Source organism: Mustela lutreola, chromosome 16, assembly GCF_030435805.1.
Source record: "Mustela lutreola isolate mMusLut2 chromosome 16, mMusLut2.pri, whole genome shotgun sequence".
NCBI classification, from domain to species: domain Eukaryota; kingdom Metazoa; phylum Chordata; class Mammalia; order Carnivora; family Mustelidae; genus Mustela; species Mustela lutreola.
This window is the reverse complement of record NC_081305.1, coordinates 27,344,552-27,371,136: the sequence shown is the minus strand read 5'-3', so window position 1 is coordinate 27,371,136 and position 26,585 is coordinate 27,344,552. Positions and strand designations below refer to the sequence as shown.

Genomic DNA, 26,585 nt, shown 5'->3' with positions numbered 1-26,585 from the left:
CGAAGAGGAAAGCTTCCAGAGCACACGTGGAGGATCTGAGAAACCCAAGGCAGGCCAGCATGAAAGCGGGAAAACCAGCAGGAAAACAATTAAGATCAACTGAAAAAGGAAAACAACCATCAACAGATCAGGAAGAAAAGAGAAACCTGCTTTAGGTAAGACCTCTAGTGAAAAGGCTGGGGGGGGAATTGGAAATTTCTTAAAATGGAAATTTTCTCAAAAGAAATAATTTTCACAGGATAATCAACAGGCTTTATGCAGCATTTTATGAAGAGGTGTTAACCTGGAATTTGAACACGAGTTTGGTAAAAACAAAAACAAAAAACTCTTAGGGGGAAAAAAACCACTAAATAATACTAGTAGTTCTATAGTAGTTACAACTCAAAGGCTTATTTAGGTCTCGTACTTAGGTTATCAAAGAATACATTATAATCTAAACATTTGGCAGAAACACTCTTCACATCACTTTAAGTTGTTTACCTGCTAACTCAAATGAAAAAATAGATTGGAAATTAAGACAAAAGAGAGGTGACGTGAGTTCTTTCTCTTCTCCCTTCTTTCCTACTGTTTACACAGTACCAAAGTCATGTACACAGCAGTGAAAGAATAAAACTTCACACCTCACTGTCTTCTAATAATCTCTTCATCAGAAGGACCAGAAGACTTAATCCACAGCCCACCGAGTTCATAAATCCCACAGCTTCCTGATGAAGCACAGTGGGATTAATTATAACAAATGAGTTGTGTATCATTCTCTATCCTTGGAATATTAATCTTAGTCATTTACAGCCTACTCTTAACCCCAAATGGGAACTGTAAGAGAAGACAAGCCCCAAGACACCCTAGTGAGCCCAAGTGACAGACCTAAATCCTGGAGCAACTTTTCTGATCATTCTGTGTCTGCGTGTGTGCACGCACGTGTGCATGTACACGCCTGGCATTCAAGGCCAAGGTGGAACCAAAGTTCTTCCAAAATACCGTTGATCTGCCCAGCTTGAAATTATCTGTCCTAACAAGCGAAACCAGCCTGTATGCCTTGTAGGTGCTGCTTTATCTTGCACTGGCAGACAAACTGAAAACACTGTTTTAAAATGGATCACTAAAAGGAGAAACTCCTGAGTGAAAACGATGAGCCAGCTCTAGACTGCGAATGTTTTACTGCCTTCAGACATCAAAGGAAACTGTCATGAATCACCAGGTAAAGGCAGCAGGAAAGAAAGCACGGGTTGTGTGTTTGACCCAAACAGGACAACCATATACTTAAGGGCAGAAAGAAAAGAAAAGTTAGGGGAGAGAGCCAGTCTCCTCACACAAATGTCCCAACACACCCTGATGCGTAAAATTCTCCCTTGGCCAACACAAGATTCGTCTCTAACCCCCTCCTCTTCACTGGCAGCCCATTACTAACATTCCCGTGCGGACCGAGCCGGAAAAGCCTTTCAACTTCCCTCCACAATTCCCTGAACCGCCGGGGTAACCGGCTCCCGGAGGTCCTCGAGTTTCCCTCCCGGGGTCCCTCGGGCACCCCACCCCCCCACCCCCTAGACTCTTCCCCTCCCCGGGCCCGGCCGCGTGCCCTCCGCGCCTCGGGGAGCCCCTTCCTCAAGCCACCCCCGCTGTCGGCCCAGCTGCTCTCTCGGCGCCCCCCGGGCCACCCCGGCCCCTCAGCCTTCGGTCCGCCCGCAAGCTCCCCGGCGGACCCCGCCCCCCCAGGCCCCGCAGCCGCCGGCCCCGGGGAGGCGACCCCGGCCCAGCCACGCCCCCCGCACATAATGGGTGACATGGCGGCCCCCACCTCCCGCCAGCTCCCCCGCGGCGGCCGGGGCAGCCTCGCTCACCCACACGAACAGACTGTCCGAGAGCAGGTACTGGGCCACGTCGCGGGCCCGGGGGCCGCCAGCGCTAGGCCGGGAGGGCACGTCCGGCTCCGTCTGCACCGGGGCCGTTGGCGGCTCCGGCTCCCCGGGCCCGGCCTCGGGCTGGCTGAGGGCGCGGTAGGCGCTGACGATGGTGCCGAGCAGAGCCAGGCCGCTGAGGCCCGTGTAGGTGCGGAGGCTGGGCCAGGGGAATCGCTCCAGGAAGAGCAGCGGCATGGCGGCAGCGGCGGCCTCCAGGCCCCAGGCCTCCCCGCGCTGCGGCCAGGCTCCCGCGGCGGCCTCGCGAACGGCGCCCTCGGGCTCTGGCGTCGCCGCCGCCGCCGCCGCCGCCGCCGCCGAGCCGGGCCGGGCCGGGCCGCTCCTGGCCGCTCGCGCCGCTCCGCCCCGCGCCGCTCCCGCTGCTGCCCCTGCCGGCGCGGAAGAGCCTCGGCGGGCTCGGGGCGGGCCGCCGCCCCCAGCGGGGAGCGGGCGGGACGGGCGCGGGGGCGCGGCCTCCGTCTCCCGCCTCCAGCAGTCGCGCCGCCGCCTGGCGGGCGAAGGCCTCGGCCGCAGGCTCTGGGGCCCGGCACCTAGCATGACCGTCGGCGGACAGCCCAGATCGGCGGGGCCCGCGGGCGCACAGGGCGCCGGGCGGGTCGAGCAAAAGCGTCACTCGGACCCGACGGCGCTGGCGGGCGGTCGAGCCCAGGCAGCGTGGCGATGCCCGCAGGGAGAGGGGTTCCCGGACACTGGACCCTTGGTTTCCTTAACCCGCCCCCACCGCAGTTTAAGCAAGTTAGTGCCCCTGAGCACCCCGTGGGGCCTAACAGCTTCCCAGGCGGTCCAAAGACATGCTGCTTAGGGAGTAATTAATAGGGGCTTGACCCTCCGATAAAGAATATTAATCAACAGTCTTTTTTCTCGCCAGTAAGGTTATCTTAAGTTTCTGTTGTTTACTAGTAGCCTCGAGCAGAGTCTAAAATGGACTTAATTTAACAGTAAATGGGTATGTGTTCTTCCATACACCAGGTAGGTATATGAAACAGTGCAGCTTCTTTGGAAAGTTCCTCAAAAAGTTAAAGACACGGGTAACCATCTGACCCAGCGTTCCACTCTCTGGCATATATCCAAGAAAAATGAAAACAGAACTCTACACGAAATTTGTACACAAATTTTGGTAACAGCATTATTCATAATAGTCAAGGGTAGAAACAAGCTAATGGCCCTCACGTGATGGATGGCTAAGTAAGGTATAATGGATACAATGGACTGCATGGAGATGAGTCAGTACTGACACATGCTCCCACAGAGGAACCTTGAACATGCTAAGTGAAAGCAGCCAGACACAAAAGGCTGCACATTGTGGTTCCCTTTACATGAAATATCCAGAATGGGCAAATAGATATATGGACCTAGAAAACAAAATAATGGTTGCTTGTGGGGGCAGGGGATAAGATAGAGCAGGGATGAGGGAACTGGAGGATAAAGGCAAAATATGGATTTTTTTTTTAATTGTGCTGTTGGCTCCGAAAACTCTGAATGTACTAAAAATCATTTCAATGTACACTTCAATAAAGATGTGACCCAAAAAAAGTGCTACCAAAAATTTTTGAGCTTGGGGGTCTTTATTCCTCATTGTTTCTCCAAGGCCTAGAATTGTGCCTGCTCCAGAGTAGGTACTCAGTATTTGTTGAATCTTAAAAAATTTTCAAAAGGACTAAACCATTTTTGAGTCTCTTTCACGTCTGATAATCTAGTTCTAAAAGTCTATTGATGGGGCACCTGGGTGGCTCAGTGAATTAAGCCTCTGCCTTTGGCTCGGGTCAGGATCCCAGGGTCCTGGGATTGAGCCCCACATCTGGCTCTCTGCTCTGCGGGGAGCCTGCTTCCTCCTCTCTCTTGGCCTGCCTCTCTGCCTACTTGTGATCTCTGTCAAATAAATAAAATCTTTTAAAAAAAAGAATAAAAGCCTATTAATTAGAAAACAAAGATCTTTCAAAGTTACTACCATCCACTTTGGATGGAATTGTTAGAAACATCCAAGGGCCGGTGATCAAACAGAACAATTTGGCTGGCGGGGTTGGAGGTGGCATGCAGTGCCACCATACACTTTAAGAACGCTCCGCAACCAGCATGGAGCCCAACAAGGGGTTAGAACTCACAACCCTGAGACTGAGGCCTGAGCTGAGACCAAGAGTTAGATGCTTAACTAAGCCACCCACACACCCCTCTGAAGGTTTTTTTGTTTTTGTTTTTTTTTAGCATGGTCAGATCCCACCTTCTAAAACCAGTGTTTCTGGTTCTTTGCACTGTATCCTACTCCATGAGAGGACCCGGGGAGGAAGCAAGACACAGGAATGAATACTTGGTAAGTATACGGACTATGTTCTCAGTTGAGTCCTAAGGCTCAGTGTGGCAGGAAGGCAACCACACCAGACCGTAAGGGGCTGGTCCAGCTTAGACAAGAGAAATATCTGTAGAGCATGGCAGAAGCTAGAGCTCTCTGCACTCCCACCCTCATTTCAGACTACCATTTATGCTTTCGGGATTCCTTGGAGACTTTGAGATGGCCCCACAGTCTCCCAATAATGACTGAGAAACTGAATTTTCTGCCTCATTTATAGAATGGTGGCTCTGATTTGGCTTGATGTAAAGGAAATATTTTATCAATTCAGATAAAACGGCTTGTGTAGATTAAGAGTCAAACCTAATTACTATACTGCTATTCACTTTTTAAATACCCGAAATCCTTTCATACTCGTGATTTCATTTAATTTTCACTGTTCTTTGAGAAAGGCAGAGATCAGTTTGTTGTTGAAGATTCTCAACATCCTAGAAACTGAAACTACCTTATCTAAACAATAACCTTAAGTGTACTCCCACAGGACTCTGGTGTTTCATTAGCTGGACCAGTGTGTTCCATTATTCAATCTAGCAGAGGGGGAAACAATAACCAACTCAAGTTGTAGGGGGAAAGTCAGTTAATGGGTATACTTCAATTTTTAGCTTTTCTTTAATAATTTTTCATGGCTTTTGGGTTCCTGCAATATACAAGAGTAAAATTTTCAGAGAAACTTTACAATAACTTTATCAGGTTTGGTTCAACTTTTGTTCTGATATAAAACCTTAAGACTGTGATCTTATGACACAGGTGTTCTCATCTTTTGGGTACACTGTTTCTATTTAAGAGGCTGAAATTATATTACACAGTATTACATAAGCAGCAAGCACAGTGTCAAAGAGCATGACTTCCAGGCAAATCTGAGGGGGGGGGGGCTAAAGGAACCAACAAGATTTATAGATGAGGAAGGAAACTGAGTCCCTCAATGATACAACACAGCAAAATTGTGTGGCAACTACTAATCCCAGTCTTTGGGTTCCAAATCCAGTGACCGCTTCACAATGCAGGAAACTAGATCTGCCTAAGATGACAGCTAACATACAATGGGGGCATGCCAGAGAGGGCAACATCAGTGTCCCAGTTCTTCAGACCCTTGCTATTCTGTCAAGTTGTCTCTTACCTAATGGCCCCTGGCCAACAACACTGAAAAAGAACTGAGCAGGATTTCTAATGGCACACTAAGGTTAGTAGCCACACACAAATCAGAGAATGTCATTCTGTTTTATTTTTTAATTGAAATGAACAATAAAATAAAATTTAAAAAGAACAGTGACCATTTTAGTCAAACTTTCACTTTACAAATATAAAAATATAACCAAAACTTCAGTTTCCTTTATACATTTTCTGTAAGTGTAATGCCATAAAAATTCTCAAAGCCAAACCATAAATGATGCTAGTACACTATGATGTAAACACAATAACCAAAAGTTTTAAGTTTTTAAATGCGCTGATCTTTCCCTCAACAGAGAACATTGTATGTCCCCAATTCTTGTCCAGTCCTATGGTACAACCCATCACTAAGATGCAAATTACACCTAACCTGGCTTAAGACTCACTTAGGTTGTAGTCAGTTTTTTTTTTCTTCACAAAGCTTGATAAATACGAGCTAATATTAAAATGTGTCTTATGGCTCAAGTCAAATTACAGTATTGTGTTTTTCATCACATCTGAACAACAAAGGCAAACTACTTGAAATGAGTCTAGTTTAACCCAAAGAATAAATGATGCAAAACAAGTGGAATAATTGTAGGAAATCAAACCCTTGCTAAGGAAGCGGACTTGTAGTACCGTCAAAAACCACTAAGACTTCTCTGGCGAAGCAACATAAACACCGCATGCCCTCTGAAGCAGTCTTAGTGAACAGCACATACTGTCCGAACACTATGAACCAGTAAAAACAATAAGTCTGAGGAACTCTGAGGTGGAAAGCTACTCCAAGCATTTCATCTCAAGTGAATGAGCAAGTACTTAAAAAATAAAGTCATTAAAAACCTGAGACCTTAAGAGTCATATCATTTAAGAAAGGAAATTTAAGTTGCTTGCTTGCTGGCATGTTGAATTTAGAGGACCTCTACCTCTCACTTTAGTTCATCATGGAAGAAAACAGACTGGCAATTTGACTATATTTTTATATGCCAATAAATGCTAATTTAATGGAACCCGTAATAAAATAAAATAAAATAAAATAACTGAACCTTGTAAGCTAAGGCAGTGATAAAAAATAAGAAATCTCCCTGATCTGCTGTTGAAAGTATAAATTCATAAAGTTATCGTAATGCCATTTTAAGTATCATCTGCTTATTAAAAAATCATAATAGTCTTCATCATTTAGGAAAAAACAAATTTCACTTTTCTTCAAAGGGATGTCAATTCTAAATATGACTGAAAACATCTGAGTAAAACTTCTACTCACCAACCTACTAAATATTTTCTAGTGCCATTCAGTAGATTTATAGAGAATATGCACTACTTAGATTACTCACGGAAAACAACATGACATATATTGTACTTATATAATGCAAAAGAGGACTCTTAATAATAAACAAACCTGGAATACAGGAAGCATTCAAAAATACAAATCAGTCCATCAAGAGCTCATTTAAAAAGTATTCAGTATTTAATATACAGAGAATTGGAATGCACAATTTAAGACTTAGTTTTTAAAGTATGTTAAGAATTTACACAAAAAGAGCTTAATGGTAAACATTCCCTTGTACCTTCTTCTAATGTTGTAGAATATATCATATTTAAATTTCCCTAGTTCTACTATTTCCATCAGGAAATCTAAAACATGAGTATTAAGATACAACTGCAGCTGACCAGTTCAAAGACAGTGTAAAAAATTTGTGTTTGTGTGTTGCCAATTTTACATTCAAAACTAGATCTTTTTACATTCTAAGTTAGTAACCAAGCCAGCTTAAATCAAAGGTTTTTTCACCTAGGCCCCAACATATAGATGACTGACTCAAGCACTTATACTGTGAAGTAGTGATCAGGAAATCATTTCTAGGTCAAAGCTTATGTTACAAAGGACACGGGTAGCTTCAAATCCGATCTCTTCAAATAATACAGCATTTTATAATAACACCAAGAAAAAGTCCACCACTTTCCACCTTCCCCAAGTGGCAAGCACTAGCACATCTGAAATGTGGTTACTACAGCCTTTCACTTGAATGCCAGAAGCAACCACAGAAGGTGGGCTGGATCAAGCTGTTTTCATCTCTGCCTTCCCCAATTTTGATAAGGCTCAGCTAGTCAGTGAAATCACCAGTAAAATTATGGTAAGTTACAAATGTGCTGATATAAATCACATGGTTAGAACTATTAGTGCCTGAGGGAAGAGGACTCTACACAGTATCGGTGGCTTTTTCAAAGGAATTCATGAATTATTTCTGGTCCTGTTGCTCACCTACTACTAAGCATGAGCACGACCACAGTCACTACTTGACACAACCTTGTAAAGGCTTCATGGGACCTCAGCTAAATAAACTAGAATTTTTATTGATACAGTTGTTCTTGGTCTGATTTTCTCAAGTCTAAATAGGGAAGAATTTATAATATACCTTTCAACTCATCCAAAATTCAGGAGAAAAGGCCTGTTATCATAAAGATGTAAGAACTAATCAAAAGTTCACTCTATCTCTTATAAACTACAGCAATCTCTCTTCTTTAAGTAGCTGCATCTTACAAGATGTCCTGTTCATTAAGCCTGCAGTCGTCACACTTGTTGTAAGGCATGCACAACATACTTGGACCATTAAGCAATGACAGAGCCTGCACAATCCTTTGCCCTAAGAATCGTTTTTTATTCCCCAAAACCTGTTCCTAATTTAGCAGTTGTTATTTTAAAGAACTTTAAACTGGTATTTTTCCTGTAGGCTGACAAAATCTATCCCCTATCCTGTCTTTAGATTTCAGTAGATTCAAATTACCCCAAAATATTTTTGACAAGGCTTGTCATTGCTAAAAACAAATTTTCATTTCTATAGATATCAACTGAAATAACTAACTTTGTAATCCAAGAGTCAAAACCTAACAGACCCATTTTTAAAAACTTCCTTCACAGATCACCATTTTACCACGGCCCTAAGAATAACTAAACCACACAATTTCACAACAACACAAATAATACACACCCATTATACGAAGGGAAAAAGTCTCAGTCAGCTCTCAGTAGGTCTCTTTTTATACCAATTCCCATGAGTTTCCCTAACCTAGCCAATTTTAATGGCTTCCCATATGTTCAAGGTCTGTTGCTTGTGAACAAAGGTCTGAATATATCAGTATGAAATGTACCAGTTAGTAACATACTGGGAGTACAACTCAAAGTGTATTATTTGGTTCAGGAATTGCATCTCAGGACTCCATCAAGCAATCTAGTTCCCAAAAGTAACAGAAGTTCCTCATCACAAAAATCTAGAACATAGATATATCTAGAATATATCTAGAATATATTCCCCAAAATGGTATCAGAACAAGGGTCCCACATACTCAACTAACCTAAACCTGCCATTGTCTCAACATCACCACCCTCGGAGCAGGGGAAAAAAAACAGTCCTCACCTGTAAGAATTTTACAAGTTTAATGTGAAAATTAAAAAAAGAAAAAAAAAATACAAATAGAAAGAAGTTCATATTCTTTAATGTTGTACAAAAAAGTATGAGTAGAACCAAAAGTAAATTAAACATTACCACATTTGTTTACACCACCATCTAGTTCTTCATATTAACTTTACTATTCAAACAACAGAAAGTAGGCAGCAATTTAGGGATTGGGAAAGAGAGAAAACCCAAAAAAAACTTTTCTACCATATTTATTCTACACTGTGTATAGCTGTGCTCACAGAGACGGCTTCTTTTACTTCTCCACTGTGCAGGAATTCAGTTGTATATAAAATTGAACCTGAATTTTAGAAAGAACAATATCTTTATTAAAAACAGCATTATTTACAGTTTTTTTATCTTAGATGATAAAGAAATTTGGACATTCCTACCCCTCCCTTGACATTTTTGGCATTTCTACACCAAAACATCCTTTTATCTGATCTGTCTCATCTTACACATTAAATAATAGTGTTGCTAAATCCTCACAACTAAAAAAAAAAAAAAATTTAAGAGTGTACATTTGATTAATTATCCACTAAAAAGTTCCTTGAGAGAAGGAAAATTTTTTAACTTCTTGTATTATGCCACTCAGCACAGTTCCTGATACCGGACAAGCAGTGTTCAAATAAATGAATTATATGACTCTTTTTCGTATCTCACACTTCAACTTTTAACTCAACAGCAGACCAAAGAAGAGATGCAAAAGATAGAAGTTTGACTAGTATAACAAAATGGAAAGAACCAATTTCATACTCAATAAGGTTTCAGAGAAGGCCAAAATCACCATTAAAACTGTTTTTTAACTAATATTTATTAAGCATTTACCAGGCGCCTGGCACTGTTGTAAGCACTTTACATGCATTTTTTCACTTGCTCCTCATAATTCTATGAAGTGGGGACTACAACCCTGATTTACAGGTGAAGAAATAAGCAAATAGGTATAATCATTTGTCCAAGGTCATGCTGCCAGGAAGTTATTAAAGGTGGAATTCAAATCCAAACACTGCCCACAGTTATCTATATTCTTAGCCACCACATTGCCCTGTGTTCTATCTATAGAAGACTCTAAGAACATCAACCAGTACAAGTCACTTTTTTTAAAAACACCTTTCTTATACCTGTCTCTACCAAAAACAAACAAAACAAGAAAACTAAACTCCATGTATGTAAAAATTCAGGAATCAATCCCTCATATCCCAGTAGACCTAAATACAGCACATTTCAAAGAAAGAGAACATCTTACACAAAGATGTAATTCTCCACATTTTCATATAGATAATTCCCCTCAATTTTATTATACTGTGCTGACTGCCATTTTATCATCTCCTCTTTGAATGAAGACTTCAAACTTAACAGTAACAAAAATATCAGATGTGGAGAAGAACATCCACCCAAATACCAGAATGTCATGCTGCAACTTGGGAGTCTGGGGATACTTTTAGTCAGTCATACTTAATCTGTGGCTTGTGCATGAGCCAAGAAACCATCTACAGTCTTAGTTTCCTTAAAGACCAAAATTCCTAACTATCCTTTGTCAAACAGCTCAGAATATCTTAAATCTGGCAATTTAAATGAACCAGCCACAAAATGTTCAACTTTCCATACCTGCTCAGAAGCTGAGGGAGACTAGAAATGATGGGTCCATATCCTGGTGCATTGTCATACAATTCAAACAATGGTGCAGCTACAAGCTTGTAATTTTTAGGGACTGCAAACAAAGCTAAAATAAAAACAAAATAAAGTAAAACAAAACAGTATACATCTTCTATAAATTCTTAGACAATCACTGCTTACAATTCATTTATAAAGTAATCACCCATTTTATATTTGAGAAACTCTTGAGGAAAAAGGTAATTCCCCTTAACACATTTTGGTTGTTATCTTTTTTTTTTTTTTAAAGGTTTTACTTATTTATTTGACAGAATGAGAGGGGGAGAGAGAGAGAGTGAGCACAAGCAGGGGGAGTGGCAGGCAGAGGGAAAGGGAGAACCAGGCTCCCTGCTGAGCAAGAAGCCTGATGCAGGGCTCAATCTCAGGCTGGGATCATGACCAAGCCGAAGGCAGACGCTTAATCAACTGAGCCACCCAAGCACTCCATTTTGGTTGTATCTTTCAAGCAAAGTTCACAGTCAGTGTTATTAATAAGCACAAGGACATTATAAGTGCTGGCCCTGGAAACAAAGGGAGAAGAGCCGAGCCTTAATTTATTTTGAATTCCATTTTAAGACTATGATAAGAAATATTTGTTAAAATGTACAACAGGCCTAAAGGTGGCATTTAAAAAATTAATTCCTCTGTCTCCTAAAAGTTTCAGTTTATCACAATAAGAATATCAGTACCAAAAGCTAAACAGTTATTTTAAAACACTACTATCAGGTATTTAGGCTCTCATAAAATTTACTCTTCCCCCTCTAGCATGACTTGGCACATCTATGTGAAGAACTAGTTAATTCTGGGGCACCTGGGTGGCTTAGTCAGTTAACTGTCTGACTCTCGATTTTAGCTCAGGCCGCTGTGCTCAGTGTGGAGTCCACCTGAGAGTCTCTTTCTCTCTCTCTGCTGCTCCTCCTGCTTATGCTCACACTCACACTCTCTCAAATAAATAAATAAGATCTTTAAAAAATAAACAAATAAAATCTTTTTTTTTAAAAGAGGTTAATTCTGTATATACATAGTATATATTTTAATTTCATAATAAATTCAAAATTCAAGAAACTTGGAGAAAACTCAAATAAAAGTATTCTTGAAATTACTCTACACAAGTTTTCAGATGGCTACATTCAAAAGCAGAATAACTTACCTTTCTCTTGAAGTTGAACCAAAAACAACTTCTTATGTTCCTTAGGTTTTGTAATATGTGCAGGAATATACGGGTACTAAAATCACAAAAGAGAATAATTTGTATTTGCCAAGACCTTCCTCACACCTCCGTGCCTTTATTTATCGACTTCTTCCATTTCAGACGTTAAGATCAAGTTATCAACCCTGAGACCAAGTTCCTCACAATCCCAACACAATTTTAACATGTATGCTGTTTTCATTTCTTTCTCTCTCTGTTTCTTTCCCAATACAGCATAAACTGCTGGAAGAAACAGAACTCTTTCTAGTCTTCCCTTTACCAGAACCTGGTACCTAACAGATGTTCTGAAAGATAAATGCTTGATAAATACAACATAACGATGGGCGCCTGGGTGGCTCAGTGGGTTAAGCCGCTGCCTTCGGCTCAGGTCATGATCTCAGGGTCCTGGGATCGAGTCCCGCATCGGGCTCTCTGCTCAGCAGGGAGCCTGCTTCCTCCTCTCTCTCTCTGCCTGCCTCTCTGCCTACTTGTGATCTCTCTGTGTCAAATAAATAAATAAATAAATAAATAAATAAAATACAACATAACGAGTAGTAAACCATTTAGCCATTCAAATCAATTTTAGGAATAAGTCACAGGATTTGCAGCTTGAGGAACTTACAACCCAAAGAAGTTTACTATATTAGAAGTCTAAATATGCCCTTTGAGGTATCTGACAAGACAGTGCTCCAACAACAATCACACACACACAACCCCCGACACACACTTTAGGAACACCAGCCTGGAAAACTTGTATGTTATTACTGAGCTTCTAGTTTGATCAAAGAATGTTCAGAAACCAAAAGTCTCAGTGGAGTCCTGTCAGCTAGAAAGAGCAAAGTTGCTTGTGAAAATGGAGAAATTATTCTGGAGAACTTAAGGGATTCTAAAGAGAATTAGCTAGGGGAGGTTAGGACCTCAGTCAGAGGTACAGAACTCACCTACATCTCCCCACATACATTCAGAAGAATCTACTCTGGCTTTGGGAGTTGTATTTTGAGGGCAGGGGAATTGGAAAATGCTGAAAATAGATATAAGGGGAGAGTAGGATAAAACAGAGGATGCCGAAAGGAGGAAACATCACCCACATTTTACGTAAGAACTTACACTGAAAAAAGCTGCAAGTCTTTCCCAAGACTACACAACTAAGTAATGATACCAGGATTCAACCTCATCTAGTCAACCCTTATCTGACAATAAAAGCTGCAAGTCTTTCCCAAGACTACACAACTAAGTAATGATACCAGGATTCAGCCTCATCTAGTCAACCCTTATCTGACGATAAAAGCCTGTTATTTCCCACTATTCCACCCCACTCAACATCCCAGTATTCGAGTTAGAATAATGATACACCAGAGCCATCCCTAAGGTATGATAAATGAAGACAACTGTTCCAGGCTTTGGAGGTACCCTACATGGTCATGAAAACCAGGCACACTGGCAATGACAGACAGAGCAGTGAGTAGTAGTCTGAACAGCACAGGCTACAGGAAAGCTGTTCACATACAACAAAAGCTCCTAAACCATGACCAAACCAAAGTGACTGGCATTACCCCATTTTCTTCTACTTGGGGCTATAAGTTCCTCTTCTTTTAATACTTTTCTTCTCCAGGGGCGCCTGGGTGGCTCAGTGGGTTAAAGCCTCTGCCTCTGGCTCAGGTCATGATCCCAGAGTCCTGGGATCGAGCCCCGCGTCGGGCTCTCTGCTCAGCAGAGCCTGCTTCCCCCCTCTCTGCCTACTTGTGATCTCTCTCTCTGTCAAATAAATAAATAAAATCTTTAAAAGAAAAAAAAAAAAACTTTCTTCTCCAGTCTTTATCTTGGAGTTTAAGCCAACTGCACTTTATACAAAAAGATAGGGGAGATGGTGTCGTGCTCTTTTCCCACTGACACCTAACCACTACTCCAAGTGTATGAAATGAACACACAACACTTAACGCTGCATCTCATGCTAGCAGAGCCAACCCCACAGGGTTGCATCCATGAAGGCAACTGTCCTAGGACTTCGGTAGGGGAGATGAATGAGGGTATTCAGAGAGAAGCCTGAAAAACTTTTGTGTTATTACTGGGCTTCCAGTTTGATCAAAGAAGGCTTAGAAACCAAAAAAATGTTAACAATAATCATTTTATGTACCTTCGGACCAGGAACCTCACTATTTTCAAATGAAATTATACTTTCTTAAAGCCGAGGCAATTTTCAGGTGCTGAGAACTAGCGCCAGATCCAACAGCACCTGCTCTTCCTATCCCTCAGCTATACCAGAGAGTCGGAAGGAAGAGGAGGACATAATCATCTTTTGCTTGGCTGATATTTTATATAATTCTTAGCCTGGAACATGCTGTCATGCAAAGAAGAGATCTATGTCATAAAGCCTTGTTAACAGGATTCAGGATCAGAGTCTCCCATCAGTTAAAGGTAAGAAAATTTGAGCTCAGTACCATTATCAATCATTACAATGGATTAGAACACAAGGAATATATTTAAACCATGATGTCATGGGACACTTGAAAAGGTCACTGAACCAGATGCTTTTTGGTCCCGAATTACCTCATTACCACCCCCTCAGATCTCATCCCACCTCAGATTTCAGGGCAGCTGTGTTGGAAATTGCCAGAAAACTCCCAGCTTACTGCCACTGTCTCACTCTCTGCTTTTCAGCCTCAAAGAGTTTCTAAAGCCCCAGAAAATCTCATAACCTGTGCTCCGACTCAACATGAAAGTGCAAGGGAGTTAATACAACCCTCATCCAATGGGGTAGGAGTCTCCAGCCTTCCATCCTTCTAATGAACAATTTTAAGGTACATTGCATATGGTTCCTCACAGTCCTTAGCAGGATCGGTCCAGTTGCCCATAGCTGTAATTCCCCCATCAGTCTCATCAGTCTATTGTTTTCTGGGATCACGTACCAAACAATCTATCTGCACCCAAGTCTCTGTCTTATTATTTCTTGTGAATAAAGTCTTTGAAGGATACTAATAAATTAACTCATTCTTCTGAAAAGAAACATCTATTCTTTCCTACATAAATTATACCTCAGGGTAACCAAATAGTTGATGAGAGAAGTTTCCCTTAATAAAAGGATCACAAACGAGGCGCCTGGGTGGCTCACTGGGTTAAAGCCTCTGCCTTCCGCTCAGGTCATGATCCCAGGGTCCTGGGATCGAGCCCCACTTTGGGCTCTCTGCTCAGCGGGGAGCCTGCTTCCTCCTCTCTCTCTGCCTGCCTCTCTGCCTACCTGTGATCTCTCTGTCAAATAAGTAAATTAGTTAAATCTTTTTTAAAAAATAAATTAAAAAAATAAAAGGACGACAACCCTAATGAATTAATAAGCCCAAAAAACTATTATCAACGAGCGGCTAACATTACAAAAAGACATAACCAGACATGACAAAACTTCTGATGGAAGTGCATGGTACTGTCTGTGAGGGCCATCCCCCAAGATGACCCCCAGCGACCTGTTTCCTGCCTACTTTTATGTAGTCCCCTCCCACAATGTACTATGTTGGCTTTTGTGACCAGTAGCATACAGCAGAACTGACAGTATGTCACTGTCAAGATTATACAGACTACAGCTTTCTTGCTCCCTGTAACTTTCTCCACCTCGGATCTCAAGCTCTAGGGGAAGCCAGCTGCCTCACTGGGAGTTACCCTATGGAGACAACTCTCCTGGTAAAAGAGAGCACGTTCAGGTCAACACCCAACAAGGAACTGAAGCCTTCAGTCCAACAGCGCAAGAAGAATGGCCTGCTAACAAACACATGTGTGAACCTGGGATCAGATCCTTCAGCCCTAGTCCAGCCTTGAGGTGACACAATCCCAGATGACAGACTGACCATAACCTCTTGAGAGACCATGAGACAGAACCACCCAGCCAGGCAGCTCCCAGATGTCTGACCTTGAGAAATGAAGGTAACAAATGTCTGCTGTCTTAAACTGCTAAGTTTAGGGGTAATTTATTATGCAGAAATTAAACAATACACCAGCTCTGGTGAGCCTTATACTTCCCCCACCAGTCAAATCCAGTTTCTTGATATACCAGTTTATAGGACAGAAGCGAAAGAACTACACGTTCAATGACAACAGGCAGATGCAATCAGCAATGGAAACACAAAGAACTTTAAAAAGCTTGTTTTTATTAATAAATTACGAGAGGGGAAAAAAGAGAACCAGGAAAGTGATCACCAGCCAAAAGAGACTTAAGAGACCATCCTAATTTAAACAAATTAGAAAACAAAATACAAGCTTGAAACTAGTCAGAGATACACATATTTAATGATATTATGGAGTAATTCATAATGATATTATGGAGTAATTCCTTACTCTTAGTGTGAGAATGTATACGGTGTTATTTTTAAAGAGACCCTTACGTTGTAGAGACATTTACTGAAATATTTACATTTGACATGATTACCTAGGACTTGTTCCAAAATAATCGAAGTTGAGGGAGGGGAAAAGAGTGCCAGATGAAATGAAGTCCGACCATGAGCTGCTAACTGTTGAAGGTGGAAGACAGGTAATGGGATTTATGGACTTTTATTATTCCTACTTTTGTATATGTGAAATTTTTCTTTCAAAGAAAAAAATGCTTGATTTTTAAAAATTTTTATCTACGTTAATGAGAGAGAAAGTCAAATTCTGCTATACTCTTTTCCAAAGGCTGGAATTAAAGTAGTTTTCTACTTCCCTAAATGCCCAGCAAATAGAAAAGAACACTGACCTGAGGAGGTTCAAAATTTGGTCTCCACCAGTTACCAATGCAGTCATCAATGACCCAGTCTTGCAGGACACCATCTTGACGACCCAGTATCTGTCAAAAAGAAATAATACAACCAGTAATACCTACCCATGAAAATACTTCTTTTGTAAAGATGTAAATTTCCTCTTTATAATTTCTTGTCTACTATTATCTATGTCATTTGGCCCAAGATATAACTATTAGTTCCAAAATGGCAATCTAGCAACAACATAACTATATAGGACCAACAAATCTATTGTTATGCCCTGGCCAATTTCTTACATAACCCAATACCATACATACAATAGTTTTACTAGAATCAACTGTAGCTTGTGTAAATCACCACCTAACTAAATTATAGAAAAAAAAAACTTTCATTTTTATAAATCTGGGTGGCAGAATATTAAACTTAAGTCATTTTAATTAAAATTATACTCTCTATATGTTTTAATTGGTTAAACATGGTTCTACAAGGTCTACAATGAGAAAGAGCAGTTCCCTGTCCCACGTCCCCATTTCCATTGGCTACAACTTTCAACTCTTAGCGTTTTTCCCCCCGTACTCGCCTCTACTCTTCACAAGCATTCACCTTGTTTTTAAAGAAACTATTTTCCAGAGGGTTGCTAGAGGGGAGGTGAGCAAGGCGGACCAGTGTGTGGGCTAGATGGGACATGGGTATTAAGGACAATTGTGATGAGCACTGGATATTATACGTAAGTGATGAATCACTGAATTCTACCCCTAAAACTATAAATACTGTATGTTAATTGACTAGAATTTAAATAAAAAGCTGAAACAAAAAATCAAACTGTTTTAGTTTCACATTTATAGAAAAAAAATGCAAATATGGTACAAACTTCCTACGTATCCCACAGCCAGTTTCCCCTATTAACATCTTATACTAGCACATTTGTCACAACTAATGAACCAATACTTTTACTTTACTAATTGAAAGGTTAGTTAGTTTTTAACTCATGTCCTTTCCAGTCCCAGAATTTCCTTCTTTTGTAAAGAAATAAATTTCCTCTTACATTAAATTGTAATTTCTCCTACAGACTAACAGTTTCTCAGTTTCTTTGTTTGTGATCCTCATAGTTTTGAGGAATACTAATAAAGTATTTAATACCATGCCTCTCAGTTAGACAGGGATTATGGATTTTGGGGAGTTTAGAAAGGAAGACCACCAAGCTAAAGTACCATTCTCATTACATCATGTCAAGAGCATATTACACAGACACGACTTTTACTGATGTTAACCTTGATCACCTGGGCTGAGGTACTGTTTATCAGGTTTCTCCACTACAGTTATACTTTTCATGCATGCTTTTTGGTCATTTCTTGATTACTTTACATTTTTATAAACTTAAAGAAAAAAAGCAATTAACACCCTCCTACTGTGAGTGAGAATTCAGATCTTTAAACTATATCCTCCATTCATACTTTCTCTTCTACCATCCTCCCATAATCAGTATTTGGTTAAGACTGCATTCAGGGGGGGCACCTGGGTGGCTCAGTGGGTTAAAGCCTCTGCCTTCAGCTCAGGTCATGATCCCAGGGTCCTGGGATCGAGCCCCGCATTGGGCTCTCTGCTCAGCAGGGACTCTGCTTCCCCCTTTCTCTCTACCCGCCTCACTGCCTACTTGTAATCTGTCTGTTAAATAAATAAATAATATCTTTAAAAAAAGAAGACTGCATTCAGTATTTAAATTACTATTACTAGGTGACTCGACACATCAGCGTTGAGTAAACTATAATTGCATTTCTTACTACACAACTATCCTTTTCTTTCAGAGTTAATAACTGTTTCATACATATATCATTCACTATCACTACTTCATGTCCACATTCTCCCAAGAACTTAAATTTCTTCTCAATTCAAATGTCAATTATTCTGTCAATTTCATTTTTTTTTTTCCCCCAACCAACACTTTCTATCATCCTCCTCTGCTCTGTAGTGCTCTCAACCCTGCCTCACAACGCAAGTCCTAGGGCTTCCCTCTGCCTATGTTGTTAGATCCTCTCTACATTCTGAATCCTGTATCTTCTTAGTTCTTCCTTTCATTTTGGTAGTCAACACCCTCTAGTAGTTTCCTGAGAAAAGTTACAAGATCTGTATTTCTGGAAATTCTGTATGTTTGGAAGTAGTTTTACCTGCACACTGGATTTATGGTTTGATTATACAAACAATTCTACAGCAGAAATCATGCTCTCTCAGAATTATGAAGGCATGTTACAAGGGCTTTTAACTTCCAGTATTATTTCTAGGAAGTCAATACCTTTTTTGATGATGCTTTGTATTTAACTCCTATCTCCCCTCCACTTCCCAACTTTGGAAGTTTTTAAGATCTTCTCTTTATCCTTACTGATTGAAACTTTCATGATACGCCTTTGCATGGATCTTTTAACGTTCATTATAAAGGGCAGGACAGTAGGTCTTTCTGATCTGAAAACTCATGTTCTTTAAGTTTGGGAATTATTGCTTTGATATTCTTCCTCTGCTCTATTTGTCTATAATCTATTTTGGTCCTTCTAGGATGACCCACTAATTTTATCATTTCTCACCTCTGTTTTACCTCCTACTTTCATCCTACTTTCTAGATTTCCTCTAGATTGTTTTTCATCCTACTTTCTAGATTTCCTCAATTCAATCTTTTAACCCTCTAGTGAATGTTTTGTTTCTGCTAACATTTTTTTTGAATACTCATGAGTTCTTTTTTTTTTTTTTTTAAAGATTTTATTTATTTATTTGACAGGCAGAGATCACAAGTAGGCAGAGAGGCAGGCAGAGAGGCAGGCAGAGAGAGAGAGGAGGAAGCAGACTCCCCGCTGAGCAGAGAGCCTGACGCGGGGCTCGATCCCAGGACCCTGGGATCATGACCTGAGCCGAAGGCAGAGGCTTTAACCCACTGAGCCACCCAGGCGCCCCACTCATGAGTTCTTTCTTATTGGTTCAATAGTCTTTTTCATGGCCCAGGGTTCCACAGATGAGCTATCTCCTCTCATCACATCTAGAATAGTAATTTTATTGATTGCTAAATTGTGTTCTGTTGAGTTCCATTTGCTTCTTTTGTTTTTTTTAAAGATTTTATTTATTTGACAGACAGAGATCACAAGTAGGCAGAGAGGCAGGCAGAGAGAGAGGAAGGGAAGCAAGCTCCCCGCTGAGCAGAGAGCCCGACACGGGGGCTCTATCCCAGGACCCTGGGATCATGACCTGAGTGGAAGGCAGAGGCTTTAACCCACTGAGTCATCCATGCGCTCCTCATTTGCTTCTTTTGATCTCTTTCTTGTTAAGACACTTTCTCCAAAAGCCTGGCTCACAATTAAGGTAAAGTACTAAGGTGCTTAGCTGTCACCCTGAGTGGCAGGGCCACACTATTCTTTGGGAAGATTCCCAAATATCATCATCTGGAGGCGTTTTTTTTTTGGACTGGTCACTTTCTCCAGAAGCAAAATCTCCAACCTTAAGCCTAACTGTCACAATTCTATCAACGTAGTAGAAATCTGTAAGTCTCACTATTCAGAATATAAACTCTCGTTTATTCTCATCCCTTCTATTTTTTCATTGCTTAGTGTTTTCTGAGTCAATCTCTTCTAACAATCCAGTTTCCAGTCCATGCAGGCTCCCACTTTTAGGGGCACCTGGCACTTCCAATTCCTCACCCTGTGTGGTGCTATGGAGTGCAAGTCCTGAACTACCCCCTGCTGGGCTGAGGTTTCTGCTAAGTCAGATATGATATGCCCATCTGCTTTTCTAGCTTCTAAAAATTCTTTTTTGCAATTGTCTCATCTTAAACTCCTTCAATTCTACTGAATCTCTATCTTTTAAAAAACCCTTTACTTCCTTCTTGGTGGGATTTCTGAGAAGGAGCTGAGTTAAGCAAATAGGTTCAATCAACCACATGTAAATGGAAGAGCAAGCAAAGCACAATATTTAAAAGGTATAATGTACTTAAAAAAACACTGGAAAGATAAACCAATAGGTCAAAGTAGTAGAATTACAGGTGATTTTAGTTTTGTTTCTCCTGCTTTTCTGTACTTGCCAAGGTTTTTGCACATAATGCATATTAGTTTTATAATTAAAGAGGGAAGGACTGTGCGCTAAGAAAAAGAAAAATAATAATAAAAACAACCTGTAACTTCAAAACCTGGAGCATCTATGCATTTGGCCTCAAGTCTCTAGAGACAGACATTAGAGTGACTTTTAAAAGGTAGCACAATGTGGGTAAAGCTTAAAAGATATGTCAAAAATGAAAATAGCTTTTTAATAGGAATCACTCTTGTCAAAAACCCTATAGCGGCCTACACCGCAACAAAACTAACTGTATTCCGATCTCCAGCTCCATGACAAACTACCTGCAAACATCAAGGAAGTTACTTGAACCCTCTGTGCCCAGTTTCCCTTTTGGTAAAATGGGATTAATAACATTACTTCTCCCTAGGGCTGTTGTGACAGCTGAAGGAACTACTGCACGTAAAGCACTCAGAACAATGCCTAGCACATAAGTACTCAATAAAATGTTGGCTTTTATTAACCCTTATTGTTACATCAGCACTTCAGTGGAAAAAAGTGTTAAGTTCTAGTTCAACTTACAGAAAGTAAACATAGTACTAACACTCTGTTGTTTAAGATTTAGTGAAAACTATTCAAAATAAAAAAAAAAAAAAAAGATAAAAAGCCTATTTATCCATTCAGTTGATGGTGTTCAGATGGGCAAGGATAAAACCGCCAAAGTGGTTAAATGGAGAAATACCTCTGTCATTAAGCGTTTTAGTCCTTCAACTTCATCTTCTCCTGGGTTAAGTTCACCACCAGGTCTGTATAAAGGTTAAGAATTTCAGCTTTCAACTTAAAACAATTTTAGGATAACAGGAAGAATACAATAATAATAATTTCTATCATATAACTGAATAACTCATATTTCAGTGTCACAGAAGGCAATCAGAGAAAATAAATGTCAAAGGGAGGGGGAAGAATGTGCTAGAAAATTGAACTCCTCCTTTTAATTCACCAGACTAACAGTGCACAAACCCTAGTTTTAAACAAAGTATGTAACATAATAAACAACTTCTAGCCACCAGTCTATCCCACTCTCTTCTCTCTGGAAGGCAATCTGGTCATAATGGATTCTAGAAATGCCCAAAGAGGCAATGGACCACATTTTTTCGGTCTGAAAAATGACACGTTCTTCAAGAATTCCAAACTAAGGATTTGAGACCTCTCTTTTTGGTACAATCTGGTCAAATGGTTATGCACTGAATGTATAATACAAAGAAATTTATGAGTTTAAGTGATAAAACTAAACAGTTAACTATAAAAATGCAAGTCATTTTAAGAATCAGAAACACCATCCTAAGAAAGAAATAATATCACTTGTTCTTAGTAATGGTACAATGACATCTAGAAATTGAACGACTAATCTGCTTCATGAAGCTTCTATCAAGCTCAGTTCTTAACAATATACAGAAATAGGCAGATTGCCAGTTAAGGAATAAATGAGCATTACACTGAAAAATGAAATGATTTTCTCTTTCTAAAGACTCCATTAACAGCAGTGCTTATGTAACTAAATGACTAACGTCAAAAATGGTCTTCCAAAACTGCAAAAAACAGCAATCCTATTAAAAGTTGTCTGGCTGCTAACTTCCAATGACACTTACAATTTGAAGAAAGTTGTTCCCAGCTGCAGCAGTAACACATGTGGTAGCCGATGCTCATGTACAATCAGAACCCCTTCTACAGTCCTTCTCATTCCAATTTTATCAAATTCCTCCCTCATGCGCTGAAATCTGGCTGCAACAGAGCTGTCCTTCTCATAGAGGGGCTCTTTTGTACCAAAAGTATAATTGGTAAGAGGGTACCTGTGATCCAAAAACAAATATCTAACATGAGAACAGAGGACCATAATTTACCATGACAGATACCAAACACACACAAAGAAACTACGGGGGGGAAAAGTTTGGAAAACACCAGGTTTTGTCCAAAGTTATACAAGTTAATGTGACAGCAGAGATCAGAATCCAGCTCTTTGGACTGGATGGACAGCTTCCATTACATCAAGTTGCTACACCACACTTGAACTTTCAAGTATAGATAACACCACCCCTTAAGGCCCTCAAATGCTTAGAGAAGTGGCTATCTGGAAATCCTCTGGTTTTAAATCACAGCTGTTAGACTAACACTGTCAACCTGGCTAATGCCCCCTTGGGATTTTCTACTAATCTAACTAGAAATTCTATTAATTATGGGTGCTAAAGACTAATATCTCTTTTTCTACAAAGTGAGCCACCACATTCCATCAACTCTTCAGTTATTTTTCTCCCAGTCAACAATCCTCAGACTTTTCTGGTACCACAACCCTTTCCTCTTCAGGTGAACTTTTTCCGTCCCCTCTAAATAATCTCTGACTTTCTGCTTGTATTCTATCCAATAGCCTTACTCTTCCCTTCTAGTAATTCAAATCCTTTGCCAACCATATCTATTCTGAATATTCTCTCCTCTAGCAAGAATTCCAAATATAGGGGCGCCTGGGTGGCTCAGTGGGTTAAGCCGCTGCCTTCGGCTCAGGTCATGATCTCAGGGTCCTGGGATCGAGTCCCGCATCGGGCTCTCTGCTCAGCAGAGAGCCTGCTTCCCTCTCTCTCTCTGCCTGCCTCTCCATCTACTTGTGATTTCTATCTGTCAAATAAATAAATAAAATCTTTAAAAAAAAAAAAAAAGAATTCCAAATATAGCTCATATTAAAATAATTTTCATCTTGTCTAGTAAATATCAAATTTTTCCTTAAAGATAGTTAAAAATCCCCTATTTATATTTAATCAAACATACCACCTTGTAACCCCCCCCAAACACTACCCTTACAGTAAAGAACCCTCTGATTATAAGTCTTTGAGTAAGAATGCTTTGACCACACCTGCCTATTCCGTATCAAAATGACTTAACATTGGGCACCTGGGTGGCTCAGTGGGTTAAAGCCTCTGCCTTCAGCTCAGGTCATGATCCCAGGGTCCTGGGATCCAGCCCCACATTGGGCTCTCTGCTCTGTCAGGAGCCTGCTTCCTCCTCTCTCTCTCCCCCCCGCCTTTCTGCCTACTTGTGATTTCTGTCAAATAAATAAATAAAATCTTTTAAAAAAATGACTTAACATTAAAAGCCAACAACTATATAATCAATCCACTTAGCTATTCTTGAAAGGTAAACAAATCAAGGTTGTCAAAACTTAACACTGAAGCCAGATTCTAGGCATGAATGAAGCAGCTTTAAGAAATTCAAGGACTTCCCCAGTAGACCCAAGGCTGAATCTAACATCATTGCTTGTCACAACAATTTCACCCGGTACTATGTGCCAGGCAATTTTTTATATGTATTAACATTTAGTATTCACAACTTGAATTAGAAAGAATTAAGGATAGCTGTACATATCTAAACTGTAAAGTCTAGCTCTCGTATCAATAAAGAGATGCCATCTAAATGAAATGTAAGAATTTTCATGTATGAAATCATAGTGCCAGCCCAGACATGCATTTTATTCCCATCACACTGTGAACTTTGCAAAGCAGGGACATCTTACTTCCTCACCACTATACACCCAGGGTTATACCTAGTGCCTGGTACAAAGTAGACTTTCACATAGTACATCCTAAAAGAAAGTATAGTAGAGGAGAAAGGACTTGTTTTCAAGTTAGATTATAACTCACCCAGGTGAACTGAGTTCACAAGTGTTTTGTTTTGTTTTGTTTTTCTGCATACCTTATTTATCCAGGAGAGGAAACATTCTGTAAATTCATCAATCCATAACTTTAATGGAGTAAAAATAAAAACACTTCACCATATTAATTCTACATAGTAACTTGATGCGAACTGATCCAGTAATGACGTTAAATCAAGCAAAAACCACAAGCCCTACTCCTAATTACCAACATAATTCAGAAGCTGTGCTTTCACATTTTTAAAAAGAACATTTGCCTTTTCGGCTTCACGGGTATCTTATGAAGATGTTTTAAAGAGGGGATATGAAATTAAAGTTATTATGTTGATGTAATAGCTAGAGATATTAACTTGTATATACACATCAATCTAGCTAGACTTCATAAACCCAGTATTTTTACTGTCTAAATTTCCATGCCAGCACCAGTTTTTTTTTGCCAAATTGTTTTGCCAAGTAAAACAATAATAGCAATCATCTCTTCAATTTCAAATCATTTTTGAAGGGGAAAAGTTCCTTTATTTGAAAGTAAAATAGAGAAACACCTAAAGTTTCTCATGGAAACGCCAGTATCAGTAAATCCTTGCTTTTTTTTTTTTTTTTTTTAAGATTTTGTTTCTTTATTTATTTATCTGACAGAACTCACAAGCAGTGGGAGTAGTAGGCAGAGAGAGGAGAAGCCGGCTCCCCACTGGGCAGGGAGCCTAAAGCTGGGCTAGATCCCAGGACTCTGGGATCAGCAGAAGGCAGATGCCTAATTGACTGAGCCACCCAAGCGCCCCTGTCCTTGCACTTTATTTAAACATTGACCAGAAACTGGCCACTTTGCTTCATTAGGGTCAGCACCACGGTGGCTCACAAGCTCTCAGAAACAATTAAAAAAACAGAGAGAGAGAGAGAGAGAATACCAAAAATTTTCTTTTTTTTTTTTTTTTTTTTTTTTTTTTTTTTTTTTTAAAGATTTTATTTATTTATTTGACAGAGAGAAATCACAAGTAGATGGAGAGGCAGGCAGAGAGAGAGAGAGAAGCAGGCTCCCTGCTGAGCAGAGAGCCCGATGCGGGACTCGATCCCAGGACCCTGAGATCATGACCTGAGCCGAAGGCAGTGGCTTAACCCACTGAGCCACCCAGGCGCCCCCCAAAAATTTTCTTGAGCCAGACAGAGCTCCAATGCCAATTACCTGCCACTGCGAGATTAACTTTTGAGAGTGACATCTAAATGCAACAGCTAGAAGGGTTCAAAGAGAAAAGTGTTGAAAATAAAAACGCAGCCTAAAATAGGTTCTCTGGGGCTACACGCTGGTTCCCTCCACGGTCTGAATGAAAGCCTAACCTTAACAGTAGGCACCCTCCCAAGTTGCGGCCCCCTGGCTGCTGTCGCTGCGTAGAGAAGACAGGTGAATACAGAAGGTTAGCCAGATGGCCCCGAGCACATGAATAAAATGTGGTGTATTCTGGAGCTCAAGTATCAATTAAGCAGTTAAGGGGCGGGGGGAGGGAGGACCTAAACCTACGCGTTATATAGCTAGCTCTCCAAAGCCCAATGCTACAAAAAAATGAAAACTGCGCACACGATACATTATACCGTTCACATCAAAGAAGAACCCACAAAAGCAATACCACATACGTGACGTGAAAACATAAACACTAGATAGGAAAAATGAACACCATGTTCTGCAGATGGTTTCCTCTTGAAGACGTGGGGAAGGAGTTCTAAAGCAAACTTGGGATTTTCCTATTATGACTGAATCCAGGGGCATGGGAGCAAGCCTTCTCTCCAGGAAAAGAAAACCCTCTCAAGTAGGGCTCTAACTCTGTGGCGCTCGAGGACCACGAAGGGTCCGGTAGGAGCTAGAAAGGGGCGCATTCGCCAGCGGGAGTGGAGGTGATGGGGAGGCGTGAAGCCCACCGAGGGCCGGGGACGCGCCGGAAGAAGACTGGGAACCTCTGGGAGCGCTCACGAGGTAAGGGGGTGCCCGAGAATACAGCGCGCAAAGGCCAGGCCGCACTTACAGGTTGATGGTGCGCTCCAGGGTGAGGGGCTTAGTCTGCTGGATGTACTTGTTGCCGAACTGGTTGACTCCCCGGGGCCAGCCGGTTTGTGAGCGATTAGGCGGCACCACGGACATGCTGGCGAGCTCGAATACTTGCGGAGAATGGAAGTGGGGCAGGCAAGGAGACTTTCCCTTGCCGGTAGCGGTTATTTGCGTCCCCCTCAGCAGACGCCACCCGCCATTAACATGAGAGCGCAAGAGGAGGGGAAAGCACGCCGGAAGTGCATCCGGAGGCTCTGGCGGCAGGAAGTAGAGAGGCGGAGGCCAGCCTACCACTAGGCCAATCTCTGATGAGACTGCCGCAATATCTAGAGCTTCCATTGGTAAACCAGGAATGGGCTCCGCCTTCTTGAACCTTGGTACTTCCTATTGGTCGGCGCTAGGGAAC

The 26,585-nt window shown here is 41.0% G+C and overlaps 2 protein-coding genes across 2 annotated transcripts in view; both read right to left on the bottom strand.

Annotated features, from left to right (window-relative positions):
- The window catches only part of AMFR (autocrine motility factor receptor), a 39,487-nt gene extending 37,217 nt beyond the window's left edge, over positions 1–2,270 (bottom strand). The window contains exon 1 of the mRNA XM_059152959.1: positions 1,839–2,270. Coding sequence (XP_059008942.1) covers positions 1,839–2,093 — 255 coding nt within the window. The 5' untranslated portion in view covers positions 2,094–2,270. The remainder of the gene's footprint in view (positions 1–1,838) is intronic.
- Positions 2,271–8,820: 6,550 nt separating this feature from the next.
- NUDT21 (nudix hydrolase 21) lies at positions 8,821–26,421 on the bottom strand. The gene is made up of 7 exons (XM_059152963.1): positions 26,157–26,421; positions 22,097–22,297; positions 21,190–21,253; positions 16,418–16,507; positions 11,662–11,737; positions 10,467–10,581; positions 8,821–9,159 (listed from the first exon to the last, which is right to left on the bottom strand). The coding sequence occupies exons 1-7, from the start codon at positions 26,270–26,272 to the stop codon at positions 9,138–9,140; spliced, it is 684 nt and encodes a 227-aa protein (XP_059008946.1). The 5' UTR covers positions 26,273–26,421; the 3' UTR covers positions 8,821–9,137.
- Between the last annotated feature and the right edge of the window lie 164 nt (positions 26,422–26,585).

Bases quoted from the DNA above. Each gene is read 5' to 3' on its own strand.
- NUDT21 (XM_059152963.1), bottom strand. From the start codon at position 26,272: ATGTCCGTGGTGCCGCCTAATCGCTCACAAACCGGCTGGCCCCGGGGA. The intron at 21,254-22,096 runs GTAAGTGTCATT...ACCTTTATACAG, and splicing joins GGAACAACTTTCTTCAAATT to ACCTGGTGGTGAACTTAACC. The intron at 16,508-21,189 runs GTATTTCTCCAT...TCTTTTTGACAG, and splicing joins TAAAACGCTTAATGACAGAG to ATACTGGGTCGTCAAGATGG.